Below are 26,905 nucleotides of genomic sequence, written 5' to 3'. Positions count from 1 at the left end.
AAGAGTTCTCAAGTCAAAGGTAAAGTTCATTTTGATAGTTGTACATGTGAATCAAAATTAAATTTTTTTAATCTAAGTGGAAAAACTATAGTTGCTTGTTCTTATTTTTTTTGTAAAGTCTGACATTCAGCAGATATATATTTAGATTTGTTATTATAAGTTTAACTGTCATATTCTGTGGAGCATTCCCTTCTGAATAAAAGGGATAGGTTTAGATCTCAGTAGGACTTGTTAAAAACATCATTCATGACAAGACTGGTAATGGATTATTTTGTATTTTCCAGATTTTAAGTAAGAATAAAGTTTTACCTAGAGTTTTACAACCAATACATACTAATAGACAATGGTCTTCAATACCAGTTGACCCTCATTATATTAAAGCTGAATTCAAGGTTAGTTTTGGAAAAATGTCTTTAAATTAACATTTGAAATGTAAAATCAATTTGTTACTACCATCATCAATGAAATATAAGACTGGCATACTTGTGGGACAGAGCCCAATTAAAATCTTATACGCTTTTAAGCTCAACTTTGATGATTGCTGTACCAGGTGTGCCTACCATGGTTGATCATATTCACCTTTCTGTAACAATCAGACTGGCAGTTGACAACCAATTCAGAAAGTCTACATAGCTAACAATGCTGTTATTGTTTTTGCAGGATAAATATGATACTGATACAGCTTGGGCGGGTGGTATGGCTTTAGTTTTATCATCATCATCTTGTATAAGAAATGTATGTTATTTATGTGGTAGTCTGGGTCAAGAAGAGGTGAGTTAAAATCCAGTTATCCAGTGAAAGTGCTTAAGCTGTTGGTTGTATATTTCAACTGCTGGATTATATTATTTGTTCAATATTTCAGCTGTTGTATTGTATATTTCAGCTGCTGTATTGCTGTATCAGTTATTGCAATTGGGGTATATCATTATACATTTCAGCTGCTACATTGCAGTAAATTTAAGCTTGTATATTTTATTTTTGATATTATTATATTATTTGAGCTTTGATATATTGTATATTTAAGCTTTCATATTATTGTATATTTCAACTGTTGTAATGTTGTAAATGATATTTAAAGATTATGTTGTATTGTTGTATATTTCAGCTGCTATATTGTTGTATCTGTTGTGAAGCGTATCATACATTCTGTATAGATGAAGAAGATAGACCTAGTAATGATAATAAAGATAACTGGTGCTGTGATAACTGTCAGTTCTGTAATGTTTGTGGTTATCAGAATAACCTACTATCTTGTGACAGGTTAGTATTTATTTGATTATCACGTGTGTATTTCATTATTGTTAATGATTCAAATATGTTGAAGTGTTAAACTAAAATTGTATTATATATTTATGATTTCGTTGCTTGTACTCCAGTTGATCTGTTGATGGCAAATAGCATAAGATGATCTTGTCGATAACATTAAAAGATGATTATTGCAAATATAGCCACATATTATCACAGGATAATCACAAATTGTGATTCACAATCAAGAAATATCATAATAGATTTTCTAACCAATTCAAATTATCTTGTACAGATGTCAGTCCACCTATCACCCAGAATGTCTGGGACCAAACTACCCTACTAGACCTAGTAGTAAGAAGAATATCTGGGTGTGTACTAAATGTGTTAAGTGTAAGAGCTGTGGAGTGACCACACCAGGAACAGGTGGTAATGCCACATGGACCTATGATTTCTCTTTATGTTATGACTGTGGTAAACTCATGGATAAAGGTAAGAAGTATAGTTAGGGTGTGACTATAAATAATAGGTATGTTTGCTGAGAGGAACCAGTAACATAAATAGAAAAATGACAAGTACACATGTATTCTGATTTGTAGATCTAATTAACAATCAATCAATCAGAACTCTTGAAATTATTCAACAAAATTCTTTTTCTGTACATACAAGCAGAATATTCAAAATGTTCATGGATTAATGATCCCCTATGGAGAATTCACTTTGCTTATTTTGTGTGGTGTTCGTATTTGCTAATGTAAGCTACAAGTTGATTTAAGTACAAGTTATTCCATGGCAGAATTAAGCACTCATAACAAATAAAGATATTCAAACTATTAGAACATAAATTCAGCAATTCAGCTTGCTACCAACAAAGCTAACAAAATGTTTCATATATGTTAATATTTATTCATATTATTTTGTACAGGTAATTTCTGTCCAATCTGTCATAAATGTTATTCTGATGATGATTGGGAATCTAAGATGGTACATTGTGCTATTTGTAACAGCTGGGTTCATGCTAAATGTGAACAACTTACAGGTATTTATTCCCATAAAACAGTCAATTCTAAATCATGTTTCACTAAAATTTCCAAAGAAATAGCTTTTCTGGTAGTTTCTGAACCAGTTTCATGTGTTTGAGTTCACTGTTCTGTTTTGACAGAATTTCTCTCATAATTCATGAAGGGACATATCAAAATATTGTATCAAAATATACCATGTTACGGTACAAACATCTTATTTGCAGATGAAATGTATGAATTGGTAGCCTGTTTACCAGAAACCATTAACTATACATGTCGTATCTGTTCCAACCACAAACCAGCACATTGGGAAATAGCAATGAAAGAATTATTTATCAATGGATTAAGTACAGTATTGAAGTCTCTGGTCTCCTTAAAAAGTGCTCATCATTTAGTTAAAGTAGATAAAATGGTAAGAAATTGTTTTTTTTTTTCCACTGAAAAGCTTGTTTTATACCCTTCCAAGATGTTTTGCAGGCACCTCACAACAATACATGTGGACTTGAATTCTTCTGATTATGATTTTTGTCAGATCCAACTTGTTCATTATTAGTACGATCTTTGTATATATAGGTTTTTTCTCTTCTAAAACAATGTTCATAAATTCATACTTAATTATTGACAGAAACTAAAATCACAAAAGGAAGAAGCAGAGAAGAAAGAAATGGCACACACAGTTTGTCTGACATCACAGACAAAATACAGTCCTAGTAATAGTGTCAAAAAAAACCTCTTTGATACTTTTAATGAAGAACTAGCTGTTGATAAAACTGAAGTCACTATGGAGGTCAATAAACAGGATTCTACTGATGCTTTGTTGTCATCCTTGGACAAAGCTACCAAATTAGCTTCTGTTGACAAGATAGTTGTTCCTGAATCTTGTGCTAATGCTGAAAATGTAGAATGTGTATCTCCCAAGAGCAGTATTTCTGAATCAATGTCTGTTAATTGTCCAATTAATGTTACGTGCACGTCAATGGAAGAACCTAGCGAAATTGTGCCTCGAACTGATGAACCCACCCCAAAGATTTCGGAAGCACCATCCTCACATGTTACAGAAGACAATGCTGCTAATGATGCAACAGAGACATTGAATTGTGGTAATAATGCAGATACTGAGGACAAGAATCAACCTCAAACTCAAAATATTGTGGCACCAAGCATAGACAATACTCATGACAATCCATTGGAAATTGAAGGTGATATCCAAAGTCAAGGAGAACAAGAAAAAGTGTCCAACTTTGGAGCAGCTCAGTCAGCTGTGGCAGCATGCAAGAAAAATCAGACCCCATCCATGACTGTCCAAGAAAAATCATTAGAGGAAGAAATATTTGATAGTCTGCTATCAGATGAAATTATAAATAGAATATTTACCTTTCTTATTGAAACAAGTAGTGGTGATAAGAACAAAACTACCACCAAAGAATCGGTACCAACTGTGGCAGACATCTTAGAATCTCAGAAAGGGCCAGACTCTCTTTCTAAACAAAGTTCACCCTCGACAGGTCCAAATACTCCAGAATTTACAAAACTTATTGAACAACCAAAATGTTTTGTGACAACTAGCAATCAGTGTTACGACAATATGAAAGTTGTAAAAACTGATAAATCAAAAGATGAATATGATTTTGATGTGTTTCCTTCTGATTTAAAAAGTGTTGGTGAAAGAGTAATTATGCAACAATATAACAGTATAGTAAGTATATATAGTACATTTATCAGATACACCAGTCCAGCAAACATAAGGACAATCTACTTTTTTTGATGTGGTGCTCTTGTTAATGATTGTAGTTGTTCTGTACCTTTTGAACAACATGACATCACGTACATCAAAAGGGGTAAGCATTCCCTGCCTTTGAAATTTTAGAATTGATGTATTTGTAAACACAAATTTAATTTATAGAATGAATTGAAATAGTAACAAAATTACATTTAAAATAAAAGTGTTGCCTTCTAGAAGATCATATGTCTATTTATATAGAGGTAGGAAGCTGACAAAACCAATGTGAGATAGACTCTTTAAAGCATTGGCACTGGTCTACCAGACTACCAGTAACAGAAAGATTTTAAACTTTATATTTTGTGTTTCAGGATGAATTTTGTGAAGATATTGTACGCATTATACAGTTTGCTATAAGTTATGAAGCATCAAGTTCTAAAAAGAGAATGAATCTGTCTGTTAAATCTATGTTTATTAAGGTTGGTTCTATTAAGTATTGACACTGAGGCATTCTAGGTTAGATATCTTCTGTGGTCTTGTAAGGGATATTGTTGAAATTTATTTGTCCAAGGTTAAGGCTCATATTAATTCAGCCACTATACATTGTGATTATCATGGCAAATCTTGTATCTTTCTAACTGTTTTAATTGGTACATTTTATGATTTCAGCAAATGGAGAAATGTTTTCCCTTCTATAATGTCAAACTATGTAAAATATGGAAAGATCATAAAGCATTACCACTGTAAGTTGTATGTTAAATATATTTACAATTTCAAAAACTTGAAAATATGGACAGCTGCTCAAGAGATTGCAGTTTAATTCCAAAAAAGATTCACAGATATCCACAGAAACAAAAATAGTAATCTGCTTAAACAATGGCATAATTTCTGTCTTAATCAAAAATATGAGAATCTGAAAGTAGAAACTATTATATTTTCTTGTCCTATTTGCAGTGGAATGTTACCTGATGCTGTTTTACCACCTAGTGATGATCATACTTACCATCAATGGTTAAATAGAATACCATTATTAACATCACCCCAGCCCTCACCATTTAAACATCTTACGAGTAGTCCAGTTAAACCTCTTTCTATAGGTACAATACTCTCTATTATATTATAGATAGTAATATCTAATTCTAATAGAGCAGGTCATATTCTTATCACTAATGATCATGGATCTAGATCTCGACCAATTGGATCTATTGAAGCAAATTATTATATCAGATTGCCAAGTTACATATAGTTACATTACTTTTATTAGCATTGCTAACTAGTCCTATTAGATAATACAATATGGTTGTCTGTCTGAAATTATGAGAATATTAATTTGAATTAATTTTGGGCTTTTTGTTTGTGCTCCATTGCAATGAGTACTGTTATGGATCACACTTGCAGGGTAACACCTTATACCACTTTGCGACTGGGTTATACAGGAGAATAATATTGATTTGATACTTGTCTGTATTTCAGCTGTAAAGTCTATGGATTTTGTAATTGGTACAGATGATAGGAATTGTTCTTTCTGTTCTAAATTTGGTGATGATCTTCCACAGGTACTTTTTTTTTTACATCAGCTCTGAATAATGACAGTATCTGTTCTCAGAAGAAACAAAAATAAAACACAGTACCATACTATAAAGATGTATCAGTTGGTTTATCAGCTATTTAGAAGACTGCATTACTTTAGGTACTAATTGCTGATAAAGAAATTTACATCATTATTGATATGGTCATATCTACAATATATTCACTGTATACATTGTTTATAATTAAGAATGCTGGTCGACTATTATATGCTCACCAAGATGATTGGGTACATGTTAACTGTGCTCTATGGTCAGCTGAAGTCTATGAGGAATTAACTGGAGCCTTACAAAATGTTCATACTGCAGTTGGTAGAGGAAGACAATTGGTAAGTCATAGAATCAAGTTAAAAGTTTGGAACTTATACAGAATAATGGCTCCTAAGGGACCAAAAAAGTTTCATGTGCATTCATTCATTCATTCCCTTGCTTGTTCATTAATTCAATCATTCATTTCATTTGCTTGATAATTTATATTGTTTGTAGAGATGTGAATATTGTACTAAACATGGTGCTACAGTAGGATGTTGTACAAGAGGATGTTCTGCTAACTATCATTTTGTGTGTGCTAAACTATCTCACTGTGTATTTCAACAAGATAAGAAAGTTTATTGTGCATCACATGCTTCTCATGCAGTGGGTGAGGTAAGGACATCGATATTTTTTTCTATGAACTTCTAGGTTGTTTATTTATAATTTAAAAAGTTCTTATTTATTATTCTCAGCTTTATAATGCCCATTCCTAATCAACGCCAGTCAGTTATCGCAATCAAGCATATGAGCATTGCTCATCCATCTTGAATATGTTAAAAATTCACAAAAACATGACTGACCCAACTCTAGACCCTAAACCCATTGTGTCATGGATTATCTACAGAATTGTGATGTCTTATTTTGATGATTAAATATATTTTCAGCTGGTACATGGTGCCAAGTTCTGTGTAAACAGAAGAGTTTGTGTCAATAATGACAAGGTGAAATTTAATAAGAAAACCTGGAATCGTGGACTTGACCCTTCAGTTATGAACATGGTTATTGGTGAGTCATTTGCAAATCTGTGAATTTGACAGAGCTAGTTGTTTTACATGGTGGTCTTTTTCCAATAGACTTTCCTCCATCTATTCTCACGAGCTTAAATTAAAATAGCAAACTGCTTGCATCACAAACTGCATAAATATTTTTTTTTTCTTTCAAGAAATGCCATTGTTACAGTTTGAATATATTTTTCTATATTTGTAGGTTCATGTACAGTAGAAAATCTAGGATTAATCACACCACTATCTGATTGTAAAGGTTTTTTAGTACCAGTCAATTATAGGTAGAGATTTCTTTCTTTTTGCCTTTCTTAGGATTTAACTAAAGAGCTACAATCTTGATGATGGTAACCAAAATCTTATTTAGACACAACAAGGAGATAATGAATATAGCAAAATACTTGAAGGATGTTATGCACAAAGTGGAATCAGGTTTTATGATTTAATCATTTAAGTAATTGTTTTACTGTCTTTTATTGCTTCATGTATTTGTTTAAAGCACTTTAGTTGAAAGAGCTGCTTGATCTTAGTTCATCCTTTTGTTTGTATGATCAAAGTCGTAAGCAGGAATATTATACCTTTCAGATGTTCCCGAATATATTGGAGTACAGTTGATCCGAGGAGGAGATGTATCTATACTTGTCGTATCATTGAAGTTAAACCCACCTTAAAATCACCTGACGTTAAAATAAATGACACAAGAATTGTCCATGATGAGAATGATCCAGATTATGTGCCTCTTGAAGATCTTGATTTAAGATCCAAAGGTTTGTCTTTCTTGTTGGGTTCTCCTGAGACAAAGGATGAAGATGATGATGTTTTGTTTGTGTCTGCAACCAGCTCATCTGGATCTAGTAGAACAATGTCAGCTCTGGGAACTCCAACTTCTCCCATAACATCACCAAATTCCTCCTGCAGCAATCCCTTGTCACCAAACAATTTAAACCTGAGCTTGTTGTCACCCAGCACCCTTCGTGCCCTGAACATTAAAGATCCGCAAAAATATTCCCAGAAGATTTTGTCACCTCCAATAATTCAAGATGACAAGATTGGTTCTGGAAATCTTTTAGCCAAAATGGTGGACAGACTGAATTCTGCTGCCTCTAGGAATAAAAGATCTCGAAGTGTTGAGCTGGAAGACCAGAAGATTTTGAGGTCCAAGTCAGCTGAAGATGTCAATACCACCGAAAAGGAAGCATCTTTCAGCTCAAAGATTCCCATATCTAAATCATATACAGAAGGATTTGATTTGAATGAAGAAGATGAGATGAACATTTCTATGAACAGTTTAGAAGAAGACACAAAATGGCTGCTGGAGAGTTTACCAGCTGATGTATTAGATTCTGAAAGAGACACTATCTTTGTTGTTGCTGATGGAAATGAAAATATGACAGAAGAAGAGGCTGTACAATTAGCAGAGAATACTCTCTCTGAAGCAAGAACTTCATTAGTAGAAGATGTACAAAATGCATCAATATCTGAAAATGTTAATGAAGATGCCGGAACTTCTAAACCTGAGCAAGATGATGTCATGATCATTGAAGACCATTCTGCTGAAAATCTAAAAGCATCATCAGAGGACAGTGAGAAGTTATTGTCCCCATCAAAAGATTTGTCTGTACAGGAATCTTCATGTAGTTCTTCAACTGTAGACCTAAAAGAAAAATCTTCACCAGAATCGTCATCATCATTGAAAGAATCTGGCACTTTACCTTTTAAGCTTCAAACAGGCACATCAATAGTTGAAGCAATTGAAAATTGCCCTGATTCAGAACTGGAAAGCAACGGTAATATCTCTTTTGAAAGCAATGATGTTCCTATTGAAGTTAATTCAAGTAGTTCAGAGGATGTTAAGGATGTAGATCAAGATCAACAAGATGTAGATTATAAAAAGGAAATGAAGTCGGAGAATCCACATAAACTCTGTGAGGATATTGTATCAAATTCTAAGGAAGCAAACCATATCTCAAAGACAAAAGAACATACTGAAGCTTCTGAGGAAGAAAATCAAAATTCCAAAGAGACTGTTAAAACCTGTGGAAAATCTTCAGGAACTACTCTGAAGTACTATCCTCTTAGAAAAACCAATCAGAGGGCCATTGATGAAATTATTCTTAAAGATTCTCAAGATGAAAAAGTAAAAGTTTCAGAAAATGTACCGCTTTTTGATAAGATTGCTCTGAAGATTAAAGCTGAAAGTTTGGCCAAGTGTAATCCTGGTGATAAAGGTCCATTTAAGTGTTCTAGTTGCAAGAGATCTTATAGAACTAAGGAGAGCTTCAAGGCCCATGCTGCAGATTGTAATTTTGAGGTAAGCACCAGTGATGAAGAGGTATCTGATGATGAGAAGAATAGTGAGGAACATTCAGACACCAGGAAGAGAGTGTTATCGCCAGATGCAGAAGTATCTGGAAGTAAAAAGTTGAAAAAGGAAGTTGATAAAGTTATAGACATTCCCAGAGAGGTAGTGACAGCTGAAAATCTCTGTGATAGAATAATTGATCGTTTGTTAGAAGCTGATGATATATCTGATAAAGCAAATAAAGTTGACCAAATTACAGATTTAAATACTAGTCATATAATTGATGATAAACCTAAAACTGAAAGTGTACCCGATGATACTAGCATCACAAGCCCTAAAAAAAAGAGGAAGAAGAAAGAGGACTACCTAGATCCGAGAAAGAAGAAGGTGAATGCTACAGCCATTCTGGAGAAGTTAAAGGAAAAAATTGGTAGTCCTATGAAAGGTAAAGAGGTGATGAACGGTGTGAGATGTCATACAGTAAAGGTATTTAATGAAGGTGTAAGCAACTCTCCTACCATAGAAAAAAATGCTAGAGTCCACTCTCATTCTGAAAAAGAATTAAGTAGCCCAAAGAAAAATACTACAACTACCCACAAGAAACAGAAACAGAAACAGAAAACCAAAGGACAGATGCTAATTGATAAAGCTACTCCTGATGATCTAATGGCTGCTGTTATCCTACAAGAATTTGGTGAAGCTAGTGTCCAAAATTCTAGTCAATCTTCAGACTCTCTCAATGAATCTACATCCAGTGCTAACTCTTCAATTCTGGAATCACCACCAAAGAATTTGCTTCATACCAATTGTTCACAAGAATCAAATCAAACACAGCAAGTAATAACCAATATGATAAACAATTTAAACAATATCAGCACAATGCCAAACAATCAGAACCACCAAACAATCCTTCCAAAACCCGTCCAACCAACCTTCATGAATATGGTTTCCAGTGGGACCATGAATGGTTTTCAGCCAACTATTGCTATCAACAGTAGTGGTGTAATACAAAACACAATTACAGGAGTATCTCAAAACATTAATATGCCTGTTATGACACAAAGACTTAACATGGCGGTTATGCCACAAAATATAAATCTTTCTAATGTACAACAGGCTTATAACATACCTGGAATGCACCAGCCTTTAGCCATGGCAACAGTGGGACAGACTGTAAACATGCTTGGAATGCCTCAAACTGTAAATATAAATAGATTAACGCCAACAGTCTCGGTTCCCAGCACTGCACAGTACCAGTCTGTTGTTCCAATGATTTCTGCAGTTAACCCAAACAATTATATTCAACAGACTCCAAGACCATTTATTTCTGGATATTCCAATCCAGGTCCAGCATTCTCTGTTATGCAACCAAATATAAATTCAGTATGCACAGGTGCAACTACTGTTCAAATTTTTCCAAGAAAACAGCTTGCAGCAATGAAGCCTGGATATGTTGGAAGTTTTGTAATGGACCCAGAACATGGTCCTAGAGCACTGCCATTGAATCCACAGGGGAACCTAGTCCATCAGAACCTTCAATCTCAACAAATAGCACACACTATCTCTCCAACTAATACAAATGGAAATGTGACTCGTAAATCCAGTTCATCTAATGATCACTCCTCACAGAATGCTATTAAGGCTGTCATTCCATCAAACGCTTCATCTAAACCATCTTCATCAACAATTTTGTCTCAGCTGAATGAAGCAGCTAAAACTCCTCCAGACTTGATCAAAAATTCCTCAACTGATCCAATTATCAAATTACGTAAAATGCTCGAAAACAACAAACGGACAAAGAACTCTAGTGAGCAGTTTGCAACATTACGGAAGGTTTTGAACAGACCAACACTGTTGAAAACTAAAAAAACAGAAACGTCTATCCCAAGTAAGGTTCTGAATATGATTTCCAAAAATGGTATTATCGAAGGACAGATAAACTTACCAAAAGTGAAAAGTTTTGTTCAGCAGCAGCAAAAGAAACAACTGGTGAAACAGAAGATTGTTTTGAAGAAGAATCAGAAGCAGAAAAAGACTTTACCAAATAAATCTACCACGCCGAAAAAAACACCTCGAAAGATTGGTCCTGTAGTTCGTCATTTGAAACCACATTCATTTAATAAATGTAAGTGTACTCATTCTCTAAAATGAATTCTACAATATGTCTTAATTTTGTTTTCCTTCGCCAAAAAAGTAATCCCTAAGATCTTTTCCAGTTAAAGTCTCGTGCAGCTCCCGAGGACATTATACACGTAATTTCTTTTAAAAGTATATTTTTATGTTAACACCAATTTAAACCTGACCTACCTCACATTCTATAGTCAAGAAATAAAGGAATGTTTTTGAGTTGCAACCTTTTTATAAGGCGAAATTTCTCTCACTGTAATGTTTTTATCTAAGAAAGATGCTAGAGAGTAGACATATCTCCATTTAATTTCCTCTTTCTTCAGCTGGTCTTTCATCACATATGCTGCTTCATCATCAGAAGCAAGAGTCAATGTTACAACAAGTAGTAGTTGAAGAAGAAGTTACAGATTGTCCAATGTTGACTTTACTGGAACATGAAGCTCGAGTTCGACAAAAACATTCTAGTCCTTCCAAATCAATGTCTAAATTGATTTTTGAAATTACCAGTGATGATGGTTTCTCCTGTCAAGCAGACTCAATGGAAGGTATGCTGTTAGAAATTCCTAAGAATTTTAGATTTTGAATGAGATACAGTTATAGGACAAATTAATCCAGTGGTTAATACTTGCTCATGACCCTTGTTTGCTACACCTTGCACAGATTTTAAACTTTAGTTGTTGATACTCTCCTGGGAAAAGTTTTCCTCTCATTACTAGACATTGCCAATGATCTTCAGCTGTCCTTTCTCAGAAAGGAGGTAAAGATCTATTTATTTATTTCTATATAAATTGGGGTGATTCTCTGTAAATTCTGTTATAATGACAATTTACAGAAGCGTGGAAGGAAGTGATAGAAAAAGTTCAAGATGCTAGAGCAGCTGTTAGATTAAAACCTATGGCTTGTGCAAGTAAGTTGTTCGTCTTTGTTTATCTTTTAGAAGTGCAATATGTGAATATTGATCGACTAAGGTTCACTCAATGCTAAATACTTCATCTCCATCCTCATTCTTGGTAATGAGATGTTAAGGACAAGTGAAAAATTCAAGCTCACAAAGAAATTTGAATATGTTTTTCAACAACGGCTGGTTTTAAGGCACACAACATCATTTTGCAGATTATATCAGTTTAAAATTAGCTTTGATTGATTTCTATTAGTTGGGGAAGGAAATCATATGACTATGCCACTTATATCTGAAAAAAATATTCTTGATTAAACTCTTGGCATCTGTCTTGTACCAACTTGTATTTATTTATTAGGTGTGAATGGTTTATCCATGTTTGGTATTAGTCATAAAGCAGTAGTCTATCATGTAGAACAACTATATGGAGCTAAACATTGTCGAAATTATCATTTTCAATACCATAGTCATACACTTACAGAAGAAGATGAGGTAAGATGCAGTTTTAGATTTTAATCTCAAATTAGATAACTTTTGGACATTCTGAGAAAGAAATGCCAAGTGGATAAAACAGATTAACTAACTATAAAACTTCAAAATTAACCTGGTTCAGGTACAAGAATTTCAAAAGCTCTATATTTCATAAAATTGGAAAGGGAAACTTTTTAAAGACTTTTTAATATGCTCTGTTAGATGCTGTAGACCCTATTTTTTGAATTATAACATATTAATTGTATATATATAGGAACCTGTTATTAATCCTAGTGGTTGTATTAGAACAGAACCCTATACATCCCGTAAACCTAGTGACATGTTTAGTTTTCTTATGTCTAAACATCGCCAACGTCCTCAAGTTGATGATAAACCTGTTGAAGTCTGTAACGAAATGATTCATAAATCATCTAGGTAGGAATTCAATGTTTTCCATTATTTAAAGGATAAAACACAACATATAAAAAATCTGTATGATACATTCAATGTAGATGCCGATGATGATGTCGTTGATGATAATGTTAACATGGCAACAGCAAAGTGTAATATTCAATTATTCACTTTTTTATCTCAAGTTTTTCAAATGTTTAATTAGGCAATTGTTTATCACTTTTAAGTTTACTGAATTGCATTATACCTTTGTTGATTTATGGAAAGAATGATTCTGAAAATAAGATTCAGACAAAAAATTAAAGATGTCATGATTTCTGTTTACAGGAGAGCAACAAGTATGGATTTACCAATGGCAATGAGATTCCGTAAATTAAGAGAACATGCCAAGGAGGCTGTTGGAGTATACAGGTACAATTAATGTTGATAATTACATCACATAGTATGATTATATTCCCATTTGACCATTAGAAGTAATTCATGTTGGGTTAACACTGTTATCAAATGGGTTAAAGATTAGATATAAGTAGCTGTGCAGGTTGATTCACAGGTTTAAATATCTTTATCATAGTCTGAAAGACAAAATATACATGAACCCAACTCTGAAAAACTGTCTTCATAAAAATTATAAGGAAACAATGTTATGTAATGATTATTATGTTACTGATGTTAATAGAAAATCTTAAATTGACTTTTAACAACTTGTTAAGAGAAACTCTTTTAAACCCATCATATGAGTGAATAGCAACTGGTATACTTGTATTACAATATATTTCAGATCATTTATCCATGGTAGAGGTTTATATTGTAAACGTAATATAGATGCTGGTGAGATGGTGATAGAATATGCAGGGGAGGTAATTCGTGCTACATTAACAGATAAACGTGAAAAGTATTATGATAGTAAGGGTATAGGATGTTATATGTTTAGAATTGATGATTTTGATGTTGTTGACGCCACTATGCATGGCAGTGCTGCAAGATTTATCAACCATTCCTGTGAGGTAAGCAGTTTAAGTAATATTTTTTTATAAACTGTTGCATATTATATTGCAAAGAATGTATAATGAAAATATGTTATTTACCACAGCTTTATCCCCTTTACCCTTTCTGATGAAATACTATTCCTGAGTTTTTATTAAATAGGTATAAAAAGGTATATTATTCTATAAGTAGTAGTCTAACTTAAAGTTGTGCTCTGTTATTATTTCAATTATCCAGAAGACAATTAATAATAGCATATTTAATGATGGTTTATTTCCATTTCAGCCAAATTGTTATTCTAAAGTAATAACAGTAGATAACAGAAAACATATTGTTATATTTGCCTCAAGGCAGTAAGTAATATTTGATTTTTTTTTATTTTTTGGAGTCAATTTAGTGTTGCTGTATAACTTTTGTGTAATGACTGTCTTGCGAGGACATCTCAAATTTACCAGATTCATCAATTTCAACTATTTTCTCGAAAACTTGCCAATCTCATGATTTAGGCATTGTGAGCTGGAAATTCCATAGTTTTCAATGCTTGCTCTGAAAAAAAAAAACTGGATTTAGTGTCTTCAAAGAAATTGTTTATGTACATGTGATTTGTACTTAGACTTCACCTTAATGTAAATAAGTTACATAGTTGTGGTCCAATTAAAGCAGATCCTACAAAACCTGTTTATATTTATATTTTGTATTAAAATTATAATGTTGAATATTTCAGAATTAAGAAAGGAGAAGAATTAACGTATGATTATAAATTTCCTATAGAAGATGTTAAAATAACTTGTTCCTGTTCTTCTAAACGTTGTCGTAGATATCTTAATTAATCAGAATCTGTGATCCAATCACTGTGGACTCTCTCAAAGACATAAGGAATGCAGAGCTGACATAGTCAAGGCATAAAATGTCTGCAAGAATGCACATCCCCTGTTTTACTTGCAACATCAGCAATGAAAGAAAAGTGCTAAAATTTAGTTATTTATATCATGTACAATTTATTTAAAAATAACAATCTATTATGTACTAATATGTACATAATTTGACTAAGTCAACCGATATAATTGACAATTTGAATATAGCGAACTGTGTGCCTTCTGTACAATTATATTATTTGACTTTTATCATTCTTGTATGTGGTATTTTGAACTTTATTTTATTACATGTACTCATGCTTTGAAAGATTCACCAATATTTCTGTAAGGTAGCAGTTTTTGTAGAAAGCTAATTGAAAAGGCTTTTGTGGATATTCTGAAGTTTTATGTCATACAATTACTTAAGTTAATGTAAACACTCAAAATTGCCTGTAAAAACAGCCAAGGGACATGTAAATGATTGTGTGAATGAAAGAATTTGTGATGCATGTATATAAAATTTGTTATTATTAAACTTTATTTGTTAATCGTAACAAATGTTTTAAACAATATTTTGTATATATACTTTCAAAAGTGCTTTCATGTAAATTGGACTCGATATTTCTTTTGTAAATACATATTTTAATTTGATGTGATCAAATTTTATTTAATTGAATAAATTGGAATTTGTCCATGAAAGTTTGAATATCATATAACTATTAATAAAGATTAAGTCTAATGTAAAGGATATCATTCTAAAATTTGTCATAACATGCTTATATACATATTTAATAATAGCTTTTTGTATGATTGATCATTTTCCAAATATAACATGCTAATGTTTGAGTTAATGAATATTTTGAAAATTTGACTATTTTAAAGATATTGTTAACAAAACTGAATACCACTGAAATAAATTGATTATTATAATTACACTATTACAGTTTGTTATTAGTTTGAGTATTTGCCAGCCTAATTCTAATATCTTAACAATTTGGTCTGAAGCCAAAGCCACTTACTTCCCCTTTTCAGTAATAATTGAATAAGCTATTCACATATTCACAATGCATTAGGTGTAATCATCTGTAATATTCAAGCCAAGTTTATGCATGATATCCTAAATAACAAATAATGTATAATTGAGTGGCAATAAGGCCAATTATTTTGATCATTTGCCACATGCCTTGATCAGAACAGACATGACTGAGTTAAATTGATATTTTTATCTTAAGTTGTCTAGCTTTGTATGTATTAGTAATATGCCCAACAACATTTTCAATTATTATACCCTGAATCTGTCTTGCTATCTTCAATGAAGGTTCATTTATCATGCTCTTGGTATGTCTATTTAATAATGTGCATTTTTTCTACACAAAAACTGAAAATGTCTCCCATGAGGCTACACTATGATCAGTTTACTAGACATTACATAATAATAAGCCAGATTTACTTAAATGAAACTAAAATAATTTTTGGCTGTTATTATCAACCAATTTAACCAATGAAATACAAAACTAGGTTTCTAAACAAAAGTATATTTACTGAAGAAAAATATATGTTTTTCTCGCACTTGTTTGATACAAATCTTTTCATCATTGATAACAATATAATGCAATATATACAAATTATAACAAAAATAACCTCAAACTGGTCATTTATTGATGACCTTAATAACAAAAGATGAACACAAAATAAAATTATTGTTGTATTGTATAATTCATGTACAAGGAATGAAAATCAAGACAAAAAAACAACCATAATTTCATAAGAAATAATCTCCAGCCATAATTTTGCAAAAAGATTAACTTTTGGAAAGCAAATATCAATTTTCTTAAATTTAGATTTGAATTCAAATTGGGTAGGCTTATACAGCCTAAAAAAGTTAGCTCACTAAAAGAGGAACTCTTCATGGCATAGTTTAAATAGCTATATTTATAGAAAATCTGAAAAAGTTATACTCAAATGAATTTCATAAAACAACTTCATCTATTGACATTGATAAAAAAAAAAATAAGGAACAATCTCTAAATGACATTATAATCTCTGAATTTATTATGGATATACTACTCCTTTCTTTAATTTTTTGCAACGTTTCAATTCACATACAGGAATTTTTTCAAGCACAAAATATTAATGATAGAAAACAGAACAACAAATATAAAGATTCCTGTATGTGAATTGAAACGTTACAGAAATTAAAGAAAGGAGTAGTATATCTATAATAGTGTTCTTATTTATTTAAAACTAAGAACTTTTTTAAAATTTTAACAAAATTGATATAATATCTGTGTATAAAAGAAAACCTAATTTCTAACAATATTTGATTGAACCGTTTTAAACATGATTTAGAACCAAAAAGGGTTAGGTGGGACTGAAAACTCAATTAAGCAAAATCAAATATCAAATATTTCCAATTTGCCCAAAACTGGTTCCATGGATTAAAAGCGAGCCAAGGTTGGTTAATCCGGATTTTATGCTTTCAAAAATTTAACAAAAAATAATTCTAATGTGGTTCTAAGTAAGATTTTTATCTAAGTCAATTTTAGAGACTGCACCAAGCTGAATAACAAATTAATATAAAGAATAATCTATACAAAAAATATCTGAATAAAGAAATTAGCACTAATTGATTTGGATTTACTTTTCCATAGTTCATTGTCAACTTTCGGCACATCATTTTAACTGGTTTGGGATTTAGGTGTAAAGGAATTGTGTTCGCTGGAATGACAACACGGTGTTGCAGTTGTCACAAGTCAAACATGTTCCCATTTTCACTTCACAAAAATCCACATTTTTCTCTAAGTTGTTTCAACCAAAAGACTTGATGATTGGAATTTAAACTGTACAAGTAAATTTTGGCATATGCTCACATTCACATACATTCATAAAAGAGAAAAATTTCTTCATGATTCCTCCCTCTCCTGATTATGTTCATGAATGGTTGAGGATAAAATTAAAGTATTATTACTATTTGAATTCACTGCTGCATTGATGATGGCATTGGCAGAGGCTAAAAGTGGTTGATTGACAGATTGAACTCCACCCACTGAAGATATTATCATACCCGTGGGATTATTAGCAGTGTTCAAAGCCGTGGAAAGAACTGGAAATTCAGATTTGGGAGCCACTGGAGAACTTGGCATGATAAAAGGCGAAGGTGGATTAATACGTTTCTCTTTTTGACGTCTGTTACAAAACCATACACGCACAACTTCTTTTTCCATATTCAAACTATCAGCTAATTGGGTGATTTCTTCTGATAATGGTTTTGGATTGGCTAAGAAGCCCTTTTCTAAAGCCACTCGAATAGTTGTATCTATACTTGTTCGTTTTTTCCGCCGTCGAGCAATTGCTTCAGCAGTCAGTGCTGCATTTCCAGAAATAACGGTTGGATTTGAGGCAAGATCATTAGCATCTTCCAGCCATTTGTGTAACAATGGTTTTAGTTTGCACATGTTTTTAAAACTTAAATTAAGAGCTTCAAAACGTGAGATTGTTGTCTGACTAAAATCATTTCCATAAAGTTTTCCCATTGCTAAACCAACATCACCTTGAGTAAAACCTAAAAAGGATAAAAATGCATTATATTATCTGAGTTCAACAGTGATAGACAATCCATCACCTAATCCATCACATAAATAAACAAATTATAACATTTCCCTCAATGTACAACAGTAGTATTCATTCAAATTAAAATAAAATGTCTATCTGCTTACCAAGTTCTATTCTTCGTCTTTTGAATGTTTTAGCAAATTGTTCTAACTCTTCTAAATCTATATTTTCTTCCTACAATAATAAAGCATTTCTAGCATAACTGTATTAACAAATATAGCTTGCCAGGCAAGGTAATATATGCCCACTTTGATTTTAAATAAAAATATTTGGCAGTACAGTAACAATTACAAGTATGAAATATTCAACCTTCAGTCATAAACTTCTTTTGAACTTTTGGGGGTGATACTGTATAATATTACCAAGTTTCGTCAAAATCTGTCAAGAATTGGACCTTCTAGAGTGTTAACAGGCTAAAACTTGAACGCATTTGTAATAACAAGGGCTATAACTCAACCTTTTAAAGCGTTCAAGAGTTAAAAATTGAAGTCAAAATCAGTCAAGAATTGTGCCTTCTAGAGTGTTTACAAGCAATTGTGGATGGACGGACGGACATGGGTGACGACAATATACGCCCCCCTATTTCATGTGGGCGTATAAAAATTGATATCTAAGTATCCTGAAAGCAGCAGCAAGAAAGTCACTTAGACATCATTGTCACAAAAGCACAAATTAATTCATTTCTGTTTGAATCTATTTTATGATGTGAAGGTGCTACAATACTTACTAGTTGTGGAATGATATTTTGTATAGAAGATGATGAATTACTGGATGATTGAGATGATTGTGAAGGGGAGGTAACTGTAGGTGTTGTAGAGGGAGTAGTTGGTGTTATTGTAGCAGGTGTGGTTGATGGTTGAGCTACTGACAGAGCAACTGGGGTTGGGGTTGTCATTCCTTGTAGAACTGGGAGCTGAAATAATTGATAATATACTTGAACTTTGAGTTCTGAAGAATAGAAGAATATTTTTGTGAAAGAATATTTTAATAGACATCAGAACATAAAGTCACTTGCCTTACTTCAATCACTCAGTCTGTTGCAGATTTGAAGTCAATAACACTTCCAGTAAATTTAAGTGAAAATAGAAAAATATCTCATGAAAGTAATTAGGTAATCCAAATAAACTATTATCAGCCAACAAGCCAACACCACTGCCACACCATGAATTAGCAAGACACCTTTTCTATATAAACTATATAAATATTACAGACCTGATTCTGAACCAGTAGCTGTGGTTGTACTGTTGATAGTTGTGAAGGATTAACAAAAACTATCTGTTGGATACCAGGTACAGCATTAGCTGGTAATGATATATTCTGTAGTTGACCTGTCAGTAATTGAGGGGATGCAGCTGCTGGTTGTAGTTGTATCTGATTCACTTGTGGATTAGTCTTGATAGGAGTTGATGGTTGTTGTGTAGATGCTTGTGATGATACTGTTGATGTCTGGGTCACTGCTGCTGAACTGGTAGCAGCTACAGAAGCTGCTGCTGCAGATACAACCTGCTGTAAATTAGCTTGCAGTTGTTGTACTTGAAGTTGCTGCTGTTGTAGAAGTAATTGTTGTTGAAGATTTTGAAGATCATGTGGTGTGAGTTGGAATCCTGCTGGTAGAGCTGCAGTTACTGGCAACTAGAAACATAAATAAAACAATTTCTAGTATAGGATCTTAAACTAAATTTGATCTGTTCAAATCAATCATTTCAACTGGTGTTCCAAATAATACATAAGCTTACACATAATTTCAAAAAGATTTTTCATTCACACAAAATATTTTTTCAATAAAATATGATATTAAATTTGTAATTTGAAACTAGAAACAACTTACCACTGTTTGTTGTCCAAACTGATTCTGTAAGATAAAACCAGGTGTAGACATGGCTATAGGAACTTGTTGTGGTATTAACTGTTGTAGAGCTTGAGCTACAGCTGCTGAATTGGTTGTGGTCTGTGTTCCTAGTCCGTGACTCTCACTGCTTGTCTGAAAGTATAAGCTCAACTCTAAAGTAGCTTTCAAAATATCATATTTACAAAATGTACAATCTGATTCAATATCTTATTCAATCTTATATTTAAGGATATTTTTCAAAACTATACCCTGCATTTATATCGGATTAGAAAATTTAATATTTCTATAAGAATATCAGGTTAAATTTAAAATGATTAGCTGTACATGATTAAAGGGACAAATTCGCCATTTCCGAGGGTTGATTTGGTTCTTGAATATATGCAAATAGTCTTCTGAAACACTAGAAGTGTATGAAAATTGCACAATTCCTTCACATATACAAAGAGAATAGAAAAAATAATTTCATTGAAAAAAACATTTTTAACTTGTCTTTCATACATCAAAATGTCCAATAACAAACAAAGACTGTAAACCAATGGGCAAAGTGTCTTCAATGAAAATGCCAACCCTCAACAATCACTGTTGATTTTTATTTCAATATTTCTTTTAGTGTAACAGCTCCCTCCCCCCAACTAGGAACTGCAGGCTCATTTCTCGTATAAAATAGTTTTGACAAAAATAAAAATTGTTATTCAAAATTGTTCTCACAAACGTTCACAAATACATAAGTAAAACAATCAGATTTAGCTCAGTCTGGTCAAACTATCTATCTATCTGTAAAATTAACATAGTGAGCTGTCCCATGGAAGTCAACTAAGAAACATAATATTTCTTCTCAATTCCTTTTTCTTTTCAATAATACCTAATGCAACTCATTTACATTAAAGGAATACTACCCTTTAGAATGGACATAAAATTTAAAGTCTCAAAATTGGTCAATAAGAGTAAGCTTATTATATACATATCATATATATATATATTCATGAGTTAGACTTACCAGATGCCATGACTAAAATAAGAATCTCTATAAGACTATATATCCATTAATAAAATAATGATTGAAACACAATTCTAAGCAGGTTTCAAAATTACATAGTATATGAATTATTACTTAGTTGTATTGATTTATTAGATTATACAGAGATTCTGTTGTATAGTTTTGACATCAGGTAAGTCCACTGATGAACAGAGACTCATTTTGGCAAAGTTAAAAGATGGTTTTCGTTTATTTTTCAGTGTCAAATTAAGCAAACTATTTGATTAATTGGTGTTTCTAATGAATTATCCTGTATTCTTAATCATATCATTATGTTCTCATTGCATATAATTTAGAGTTTTAATCAATAACAAATGTCCATGTATATGTACAGCCTGGATAAACAAAAAAAAAGGCATTTTCACCTTTCTTGATAGTCACTCACTGGAATTCTGCTTGTAATTCTCTTCTAATTTAGCTAATTATGAATTAATTATGGACATGTGAGACTGGTATTTTCCATGTCATTGGAACACCTCTACTTTCTATTTATATAAGTATTAGCATTTTCATTTTCATAAATGAAAATAAAACAACTCATCTTTAAAATTTAGAATTTTTTGGTAATCCTAAGGGTTCATTCAACTTTAAATACAGTCTACCATCATATGGATGATATGACCTATTGATCTTAATCTAAAAGAGTTCAGTTATCTCACCATCTTCATACCAAGAGAAAAGACCCAGAAATAGACTAATGAAAAATTTTTGAACATTTCACAATAACTCTTCAATATGTAGAAATGTACCCTACTAATTTATAATAGAAAATAACTGCATGATTTTCACAGGATTTATTACTTTGGTACAGAAGAATTGTTTTTTTTCAAATGGCCTGCTATAAAACATTATTTTGATTGTGATACAAAAACACTCTTGGACAATTTAAAATTAATACAGGTATAGATAACAACTTTTAAAAAAAGACTTGTATAAATACATATAAATCTCTCTGCAACTGGCCATCTAATTCTTTTTGCCAGTCTTATCTGATGACCTTTAAATTTTTTTTTTTTTTCTGAAAACTGATTAGAAAATACTATAAATCATACATCTCATATTCAAATTTCAGCGTTTGTTCACCACCAAAAGAACAAAATTGTGCAAAAAGAACTTGGCAGAGATTAAATCGTCTTCAATCAGGTTTTTGAAAGGTGGAGGATTTAGGTTTCTTAATCACCTCATTCTTTTTAAAAAATATTGATATGATTCAAATTCTGTCAAAAATAGGCTATAATTTTATTTTTTTCTACTTACATAACACACAATTCCCAAGCTAACTCATCCTTTTACGTAAAAATCTTTTAAATAAATCCAGACACTAATAAACATAACAGACAGACTAGAAAGAGTATCCTCAAGCTGCAGGCTACATTGCCCATCGAAGAGAGAAAGAATAGAATAATAGGTAACTACCTGACAGAGAACACTAACACAAGGCTGTATGACTGGTAACAACATAGTAATATGATCTACAGTACAAAATCACTTCTTAACATACACAATATTCAACCATATACACAATATATGTAAATAGAGCACACAGAATATCCATTATTCACCTTCATTTGCAAATCATCTCATTAGTATGCATGACCTTATCTTCATTTGACATTAAAATGAAGACCCCACGAATAAAATTTGCATCTCATTATCCACACTTGATATTCACTTTAGTAATATAAGAGAGGTTTTTCTATCTATATGCAAATATTCTGAGACTTGTGTGAATATTATTGAAATTTCCCCATTAAATTCAACTCAAGTCTAGAGAGTCTTTGAATATTGATCTGGTAACTTGATGAATTCTGCCTTCAGTACTGATGTCAGCCATACTGCTTAACAGACTACACTGTATAGCACCAGTGGGTCAATATAACTCTGTTGTACACACTCAGTACACAACAACTCATTACCATACCATGTGACCTCATGAATAATTCATACTTATTTTGATATAAGTATTTAGAGAATGTATTGTATTATTTACTAGGTGTGTTTTGAATCTTAATATCTAATTGCTCCCATAAATATTATTCAAAAAAAGTCTCTCTACTTCTATAAGCTTACATTATTTATGGCATACGGTACTGTTTTTTCCAATTAAAGGATAATACATTTCATCAAATTTTCAAGACTTATTTGTCAAAGATAGTTTGGATCAAAAGTTATCACTGTTTTTAACTACAAACTTTACAATATTTACATCTATTGAATTGTGTTCAGGTACAAGGGCAATTATAGCATGGATTTGCAAAATTCCAATTTTCAGTCAGAAGTAAAAAGGTTTTTTGATTTTATAATATGGCTATAACAAAGACCCTTATGGTTATCAAAAGTATTTATTATGTAGTAAAAGGCACCAAAAATATCTTACAGAAACTTGAAATGATTCTAAAAAGGCATAATGTAGCCCTAATACACATACAAAAAAGCTGGAATATCTCCCAACAATCCCATTTTTATTTTCTTTATCACTACCTATCACATTGCCATGCTTAAAAGTTTTAAAATCATTGAAAAATTAATCAGAGAAAAAGTCATAACTAATCTGTTCTGGACAATGAGAAAATTTCTGACAATGGCTTTAAAGCTACTTAAGTTGAAACCAAAATCTGGATTAAATCAAAAATACCAGGAATTAATCTTTGTCACATCCAGTTGTCATTTATTCTGGTTAGCTAGTCTTTCAATTATAATACTGTCAAATCAGATATATTCCTTTCTTTTATGTAAAATAATTTTACCTGAGCTGGAATGAGAACTGGTTTCACATCACTGTGATTGGAAACTTGTTGTTGTTGCTGCATTGCATTCTGTAGAGCTTGCTGTACCTGCATAGATATTCCTAGCATGTTAGGGGCATTAACTCCATTGTTACCTGAAAGTATTATAATATTGTTTATATTAAAAAAAATATCTCCACGAACAAACAAAAAACAACAGTGCACCTTTTAACATTTTAAGGACAATCTATGCATACATTAATGGAATATATCTAATCTTGAGCTTATTCTTTTGAGAAAATTCAAATAAAGTTTTTCTTACAATCACTGAATCTCATTTGGTCAAGCCATAGAGCTTCTTAAAAAGGATTTTTTAAATGAATGAATAAGCATAAGCTTATACAAATACTAATTGAGAATCTGATATTCTATACGTATATCTCCCTCTTTTACTATGTGTTTTGAAGCACTGAATTTAAAACCATTCATCTGTAAATTGTTTTGTTGTACTTGTAATCTTTAAGATTTACTATAAAAGGGGGCACCTGTTTAGTTTGTATTTCTCAGTAGGGTAGCCCTAGACACCCAAACCTGTACTATCACTACAACTCTCTGCTCTAGCCTAGCTTAGAATGTCTGTCTATTAATCAAAACTATTATATAATTACAAGCCTAATGCTAGCCCAAATAAAAGTCCACATTAATTGAATAAGTATTTAAAAGTTGTTTATTGCCTACCTTGTCCTAGCTTAGAGTTTTTTCAATTTCAATGTTATTACCCCTTGCCAGAGACCATAAAAGGCTACCACTAGTAGGTTCTGCTAATACTAGGTAGACCTAATTACATTGACTATATCAAAGCAATTGAGGAATCAGACGGAATTTAGGCCTGTATAAGTTTGATAGTTAGCCTAGTCCTAGCCTGATAACAGAAATTCTCTGGCATCAGGCAAGGCCACATCCATTGCAGTCAAAGAACATTTAAATTGTAGACTCACGTGATATGGTATTTGTTTGTTCATTTATATCTTGCAAAGGTGCCAATGACAATTATGTGACCCAAAAAATTTAACACAGCACAAAGCAATCCAAAGCACTCATTTCACGATTAGAGACAAAAAATAAGGACAGTCTTGCCATTTTCAAATCTCGCTTCGAACATGATGGTGTTATTTCATCGAAACCTGACCTCGGCCTTACATGACAATTAGTTAATTGGTCCGGCTAATTTGTCTAATGAAACTGACAATATACATTATGCATAAAAAGGATATGAATATGTAAAAATGTCAATTATTACCTTGCTTTTCATTTGGAGACGACGCTTGCTCCGCCATTTTGAATAATAAAATCTACAAATTATTCTTCGTCAAGTTCCGTAAATTTATCGAAGATTGGCGGAAATTTTATTTGTAGTCTGTTGTTTGAAAACGATATTAGCCTCCCTTTAATACGTTAACTGCATAGTTTCTATAAGACTGCAAACGAACGTCTGAAAATGACTTTTGATTCTTGCCAGAGAGTATCTGATCTATCTATTCTCTCTGCTCTTCCAAGGCTCTGAATGGTCTAGGTCAAATTGATGGAAGAGAAATGAGATGAAAATAAGCTACAATAAGTAATACCAAAGATACAATTTCAATTACTTGTCTGCGTCTGCTCTGACTATGAGTATGACTTACTCAATTAATCACATGATATCAGATCTAGACCTAGCCGTCCGCATACATAATTAGTTACCCGGCGAGGATTGGAACTGAAGTCTACGGCAATTATTAATTTATTAATCGTTTATTTTTGCTAGCAGACGATTCATTAATCTGCAGACAATTATCTTCAAAAATAAGATAGTGTTTTCTTATCTATAGAATGATATCATTATCAGTTTAAAAACACCAAGTCAGCAAGTGACAATCCTCTCAATATAATGTTATGGTGAAATTAGATGTACCGTAATGGACACTTGACCCATCCTGATGCATTTTGTAGGCCTACTCGACAAAGTACCATTCTAATCTACTTTCATAGCTTCTATATTTAGACAATCTGGAAAACCATGACTGTATTTAGACGAGATTATCAAGACGAAATGTAGTATAGGTCAGCTGGTTGTGTCATGAACACTCGATAAATTAGAAAATCGGATTAACAACAGTCTTTTCTTTGCTGTGAGGAAATTATGATCATAATTAGGACAGCTTATAATTTGTTTGGTGATATTAAATTATGACCATGATAGAAATTGACAATTTTTGTGGTGGATCCGAGTTCTGGGTAAGGTTTTCTTGATTAGCTAGGCCACTAAAGCTTGAATGAACGAACACACACACTGACTTGCATAAGTGCTATCTTCTTTAGATGACTATAAGCATATAGAAAGGTTGTGCAGTATTAAAGAGAGTCGTCTGCTTTAAACCAATCGATGAATACTTGTGTACGGATCCGGACGTCCGTCTGTCAGTTAACTTGTGAAGTGTTAACACCACAGAAACCATAGGTTGTTGAGTTTGATTTTAATGAAACATGGTATTCCAAGTCCAATAAGGCAGATTTATGGTCTCTATGAGTTCGATTCTGACTAATTTTCGAGTTTTGAGCTATTTCCTTTTGTTTTATTCAAATTTGGCTTGTAAACGTGATAAGGGCTACAATTTTTTATCCGATCTTAATGGAACTTGGTATACATGTATATATCAATGAGATCTCAGCCAAGTTCGAATTTGGCTCATTTTTTGGTTGAACGTTTTTTGAGTTATTGCCTTGACTTATACAGTAACCTAATTTCGTGCTAACCTATTTTTTTGTGCATCTCCGGAAATGATTAATAATTCACATGTGCGACCTCGCGTGACATCTACAATTGCTTGGTTTGATAAACATGGGTTATCTGTACAATAACAGCTAGTAGAATGAATCCAGTAGTTTCAAGCACGGTAAAATGTATTAATGTATACTTTGACAAATACAAAATGGCGGATTTCAGTTATTACCAAACGTCACAATTTTTTATCGGCCGAATTTTCTTATA

At 32.2% G+C, this 26,905-nt stretch overlaps 4 protein-coding genes across 4 annotated transcripts; 3 read left to right on the top strand and 1 right to left on the bottom strand.

Moving 5' to 3' along the window:
- Nucleotides 1-729: 729 nt before the first annotated feature.
- Nucleotides 730-1,661, top strand: LOTGIDRAFT_59489 (hypothetical protein; the record flags this gene model as incomplete). Its single annotated transcript, XM_009057014.1, has 3 exons — nucleotides 730-771; nucleotides 1,106-1,260; nucleotides 1,541-1,661. Coding segments are annotated over 3 exons (318 nt in total), but the record flags the coding sequence as incomplete, so codon positions are not given.
- A 4,055-nt stretch (nucleotides 1,662-5,716) lies between these two features.
- On the top strand, nucleotides 5,717-6,634 carry LOTGIDRAFT_104642 (hypothetical protein; the record flags this gene model as incomplete). Its single annotated transcript, XM_009057115.1, has 3 exons — nucleotides 5,717-5,902; nucleotides 6,060-6,218; nucleotides 6,491-6,634. The coding sequence occupies 3 exons, from the start codon at nucleotides 5,717-5,719 to the stop codon at nucleotides 6,632-6,634; spliced, it is 489 nt and encodes a 162-aa protein (XP_009055363.1).
- A 4,287-nt stretch (nucleotides 6,635-10,921) lies between these two features.
- On the top strand, nucleotides 10,922-14,630 carry LOTGIDRAFT_209271 (hypothetical protein; the record flags this gene model as incomplete). Its single annotated transcript, XM_009057114.1, has 9 exons — nucleotides 10,922-11,034; nucleotides 11,360-11,581; nucleotides 11,869-11,943; nucleotides 12,293-12,426; nucleotides 12,680-12,840; nucleotides 13,144-13,227; nucleotides 13,595-13,820; nucleotides 14,086-14,153; nucleotides 14,525-14,630. The coding sequence occupies exons 2-9, from the start codon at nucleotides 11,377-11,379 to the stop codon at nucleotides 14,628-14,630; spliced, it is 1,059 nt and encodes a 352-aa protein (XP_009055362.1). The 5' UTR covers nucleotides 10,922-11,034; nucleotides 11,360-11,376.
- Nucleotides 14,631-17,815: 3,185 nt separating this feature from the next.
- Nucleotides 17,816-18,440, bottom strand: LOTGIDRAFT_58550 (hypothetical protein; the record flags this gene model as incomplete). The annotated part of the gene is made up of 2 exons (XM_009057013.1): nucleotides 17,816-18,216; nucleotides 18,371-18,440. Coding segments are annotated over 2 exons (471 nt in total), but the record flags the coding sequence as incomplete, so codon positions are not given.
- Between the last annotated feature and the right edge of the window lie 8,465 nt (nucleotides 18,441-26,905).

The sequence above is a fragment of the Lottia gigantea genome (genome assembly GCF_000327385.1).
Source record: "Lottia gigantea unplaced genomic scaffold LOTGIsca_3, whole genome shotgun sequence".
NCBI classification, from domain to species: Eukaryota; Metazoa; Mollusca; class Gastropoda; family Lottiidae; genus Lottia; species Lottia gigantea.
Note: the sequence above shows the minus strand (reverse complement) of the source record. Positions and strands in the feature narration are given on the sequence as shown.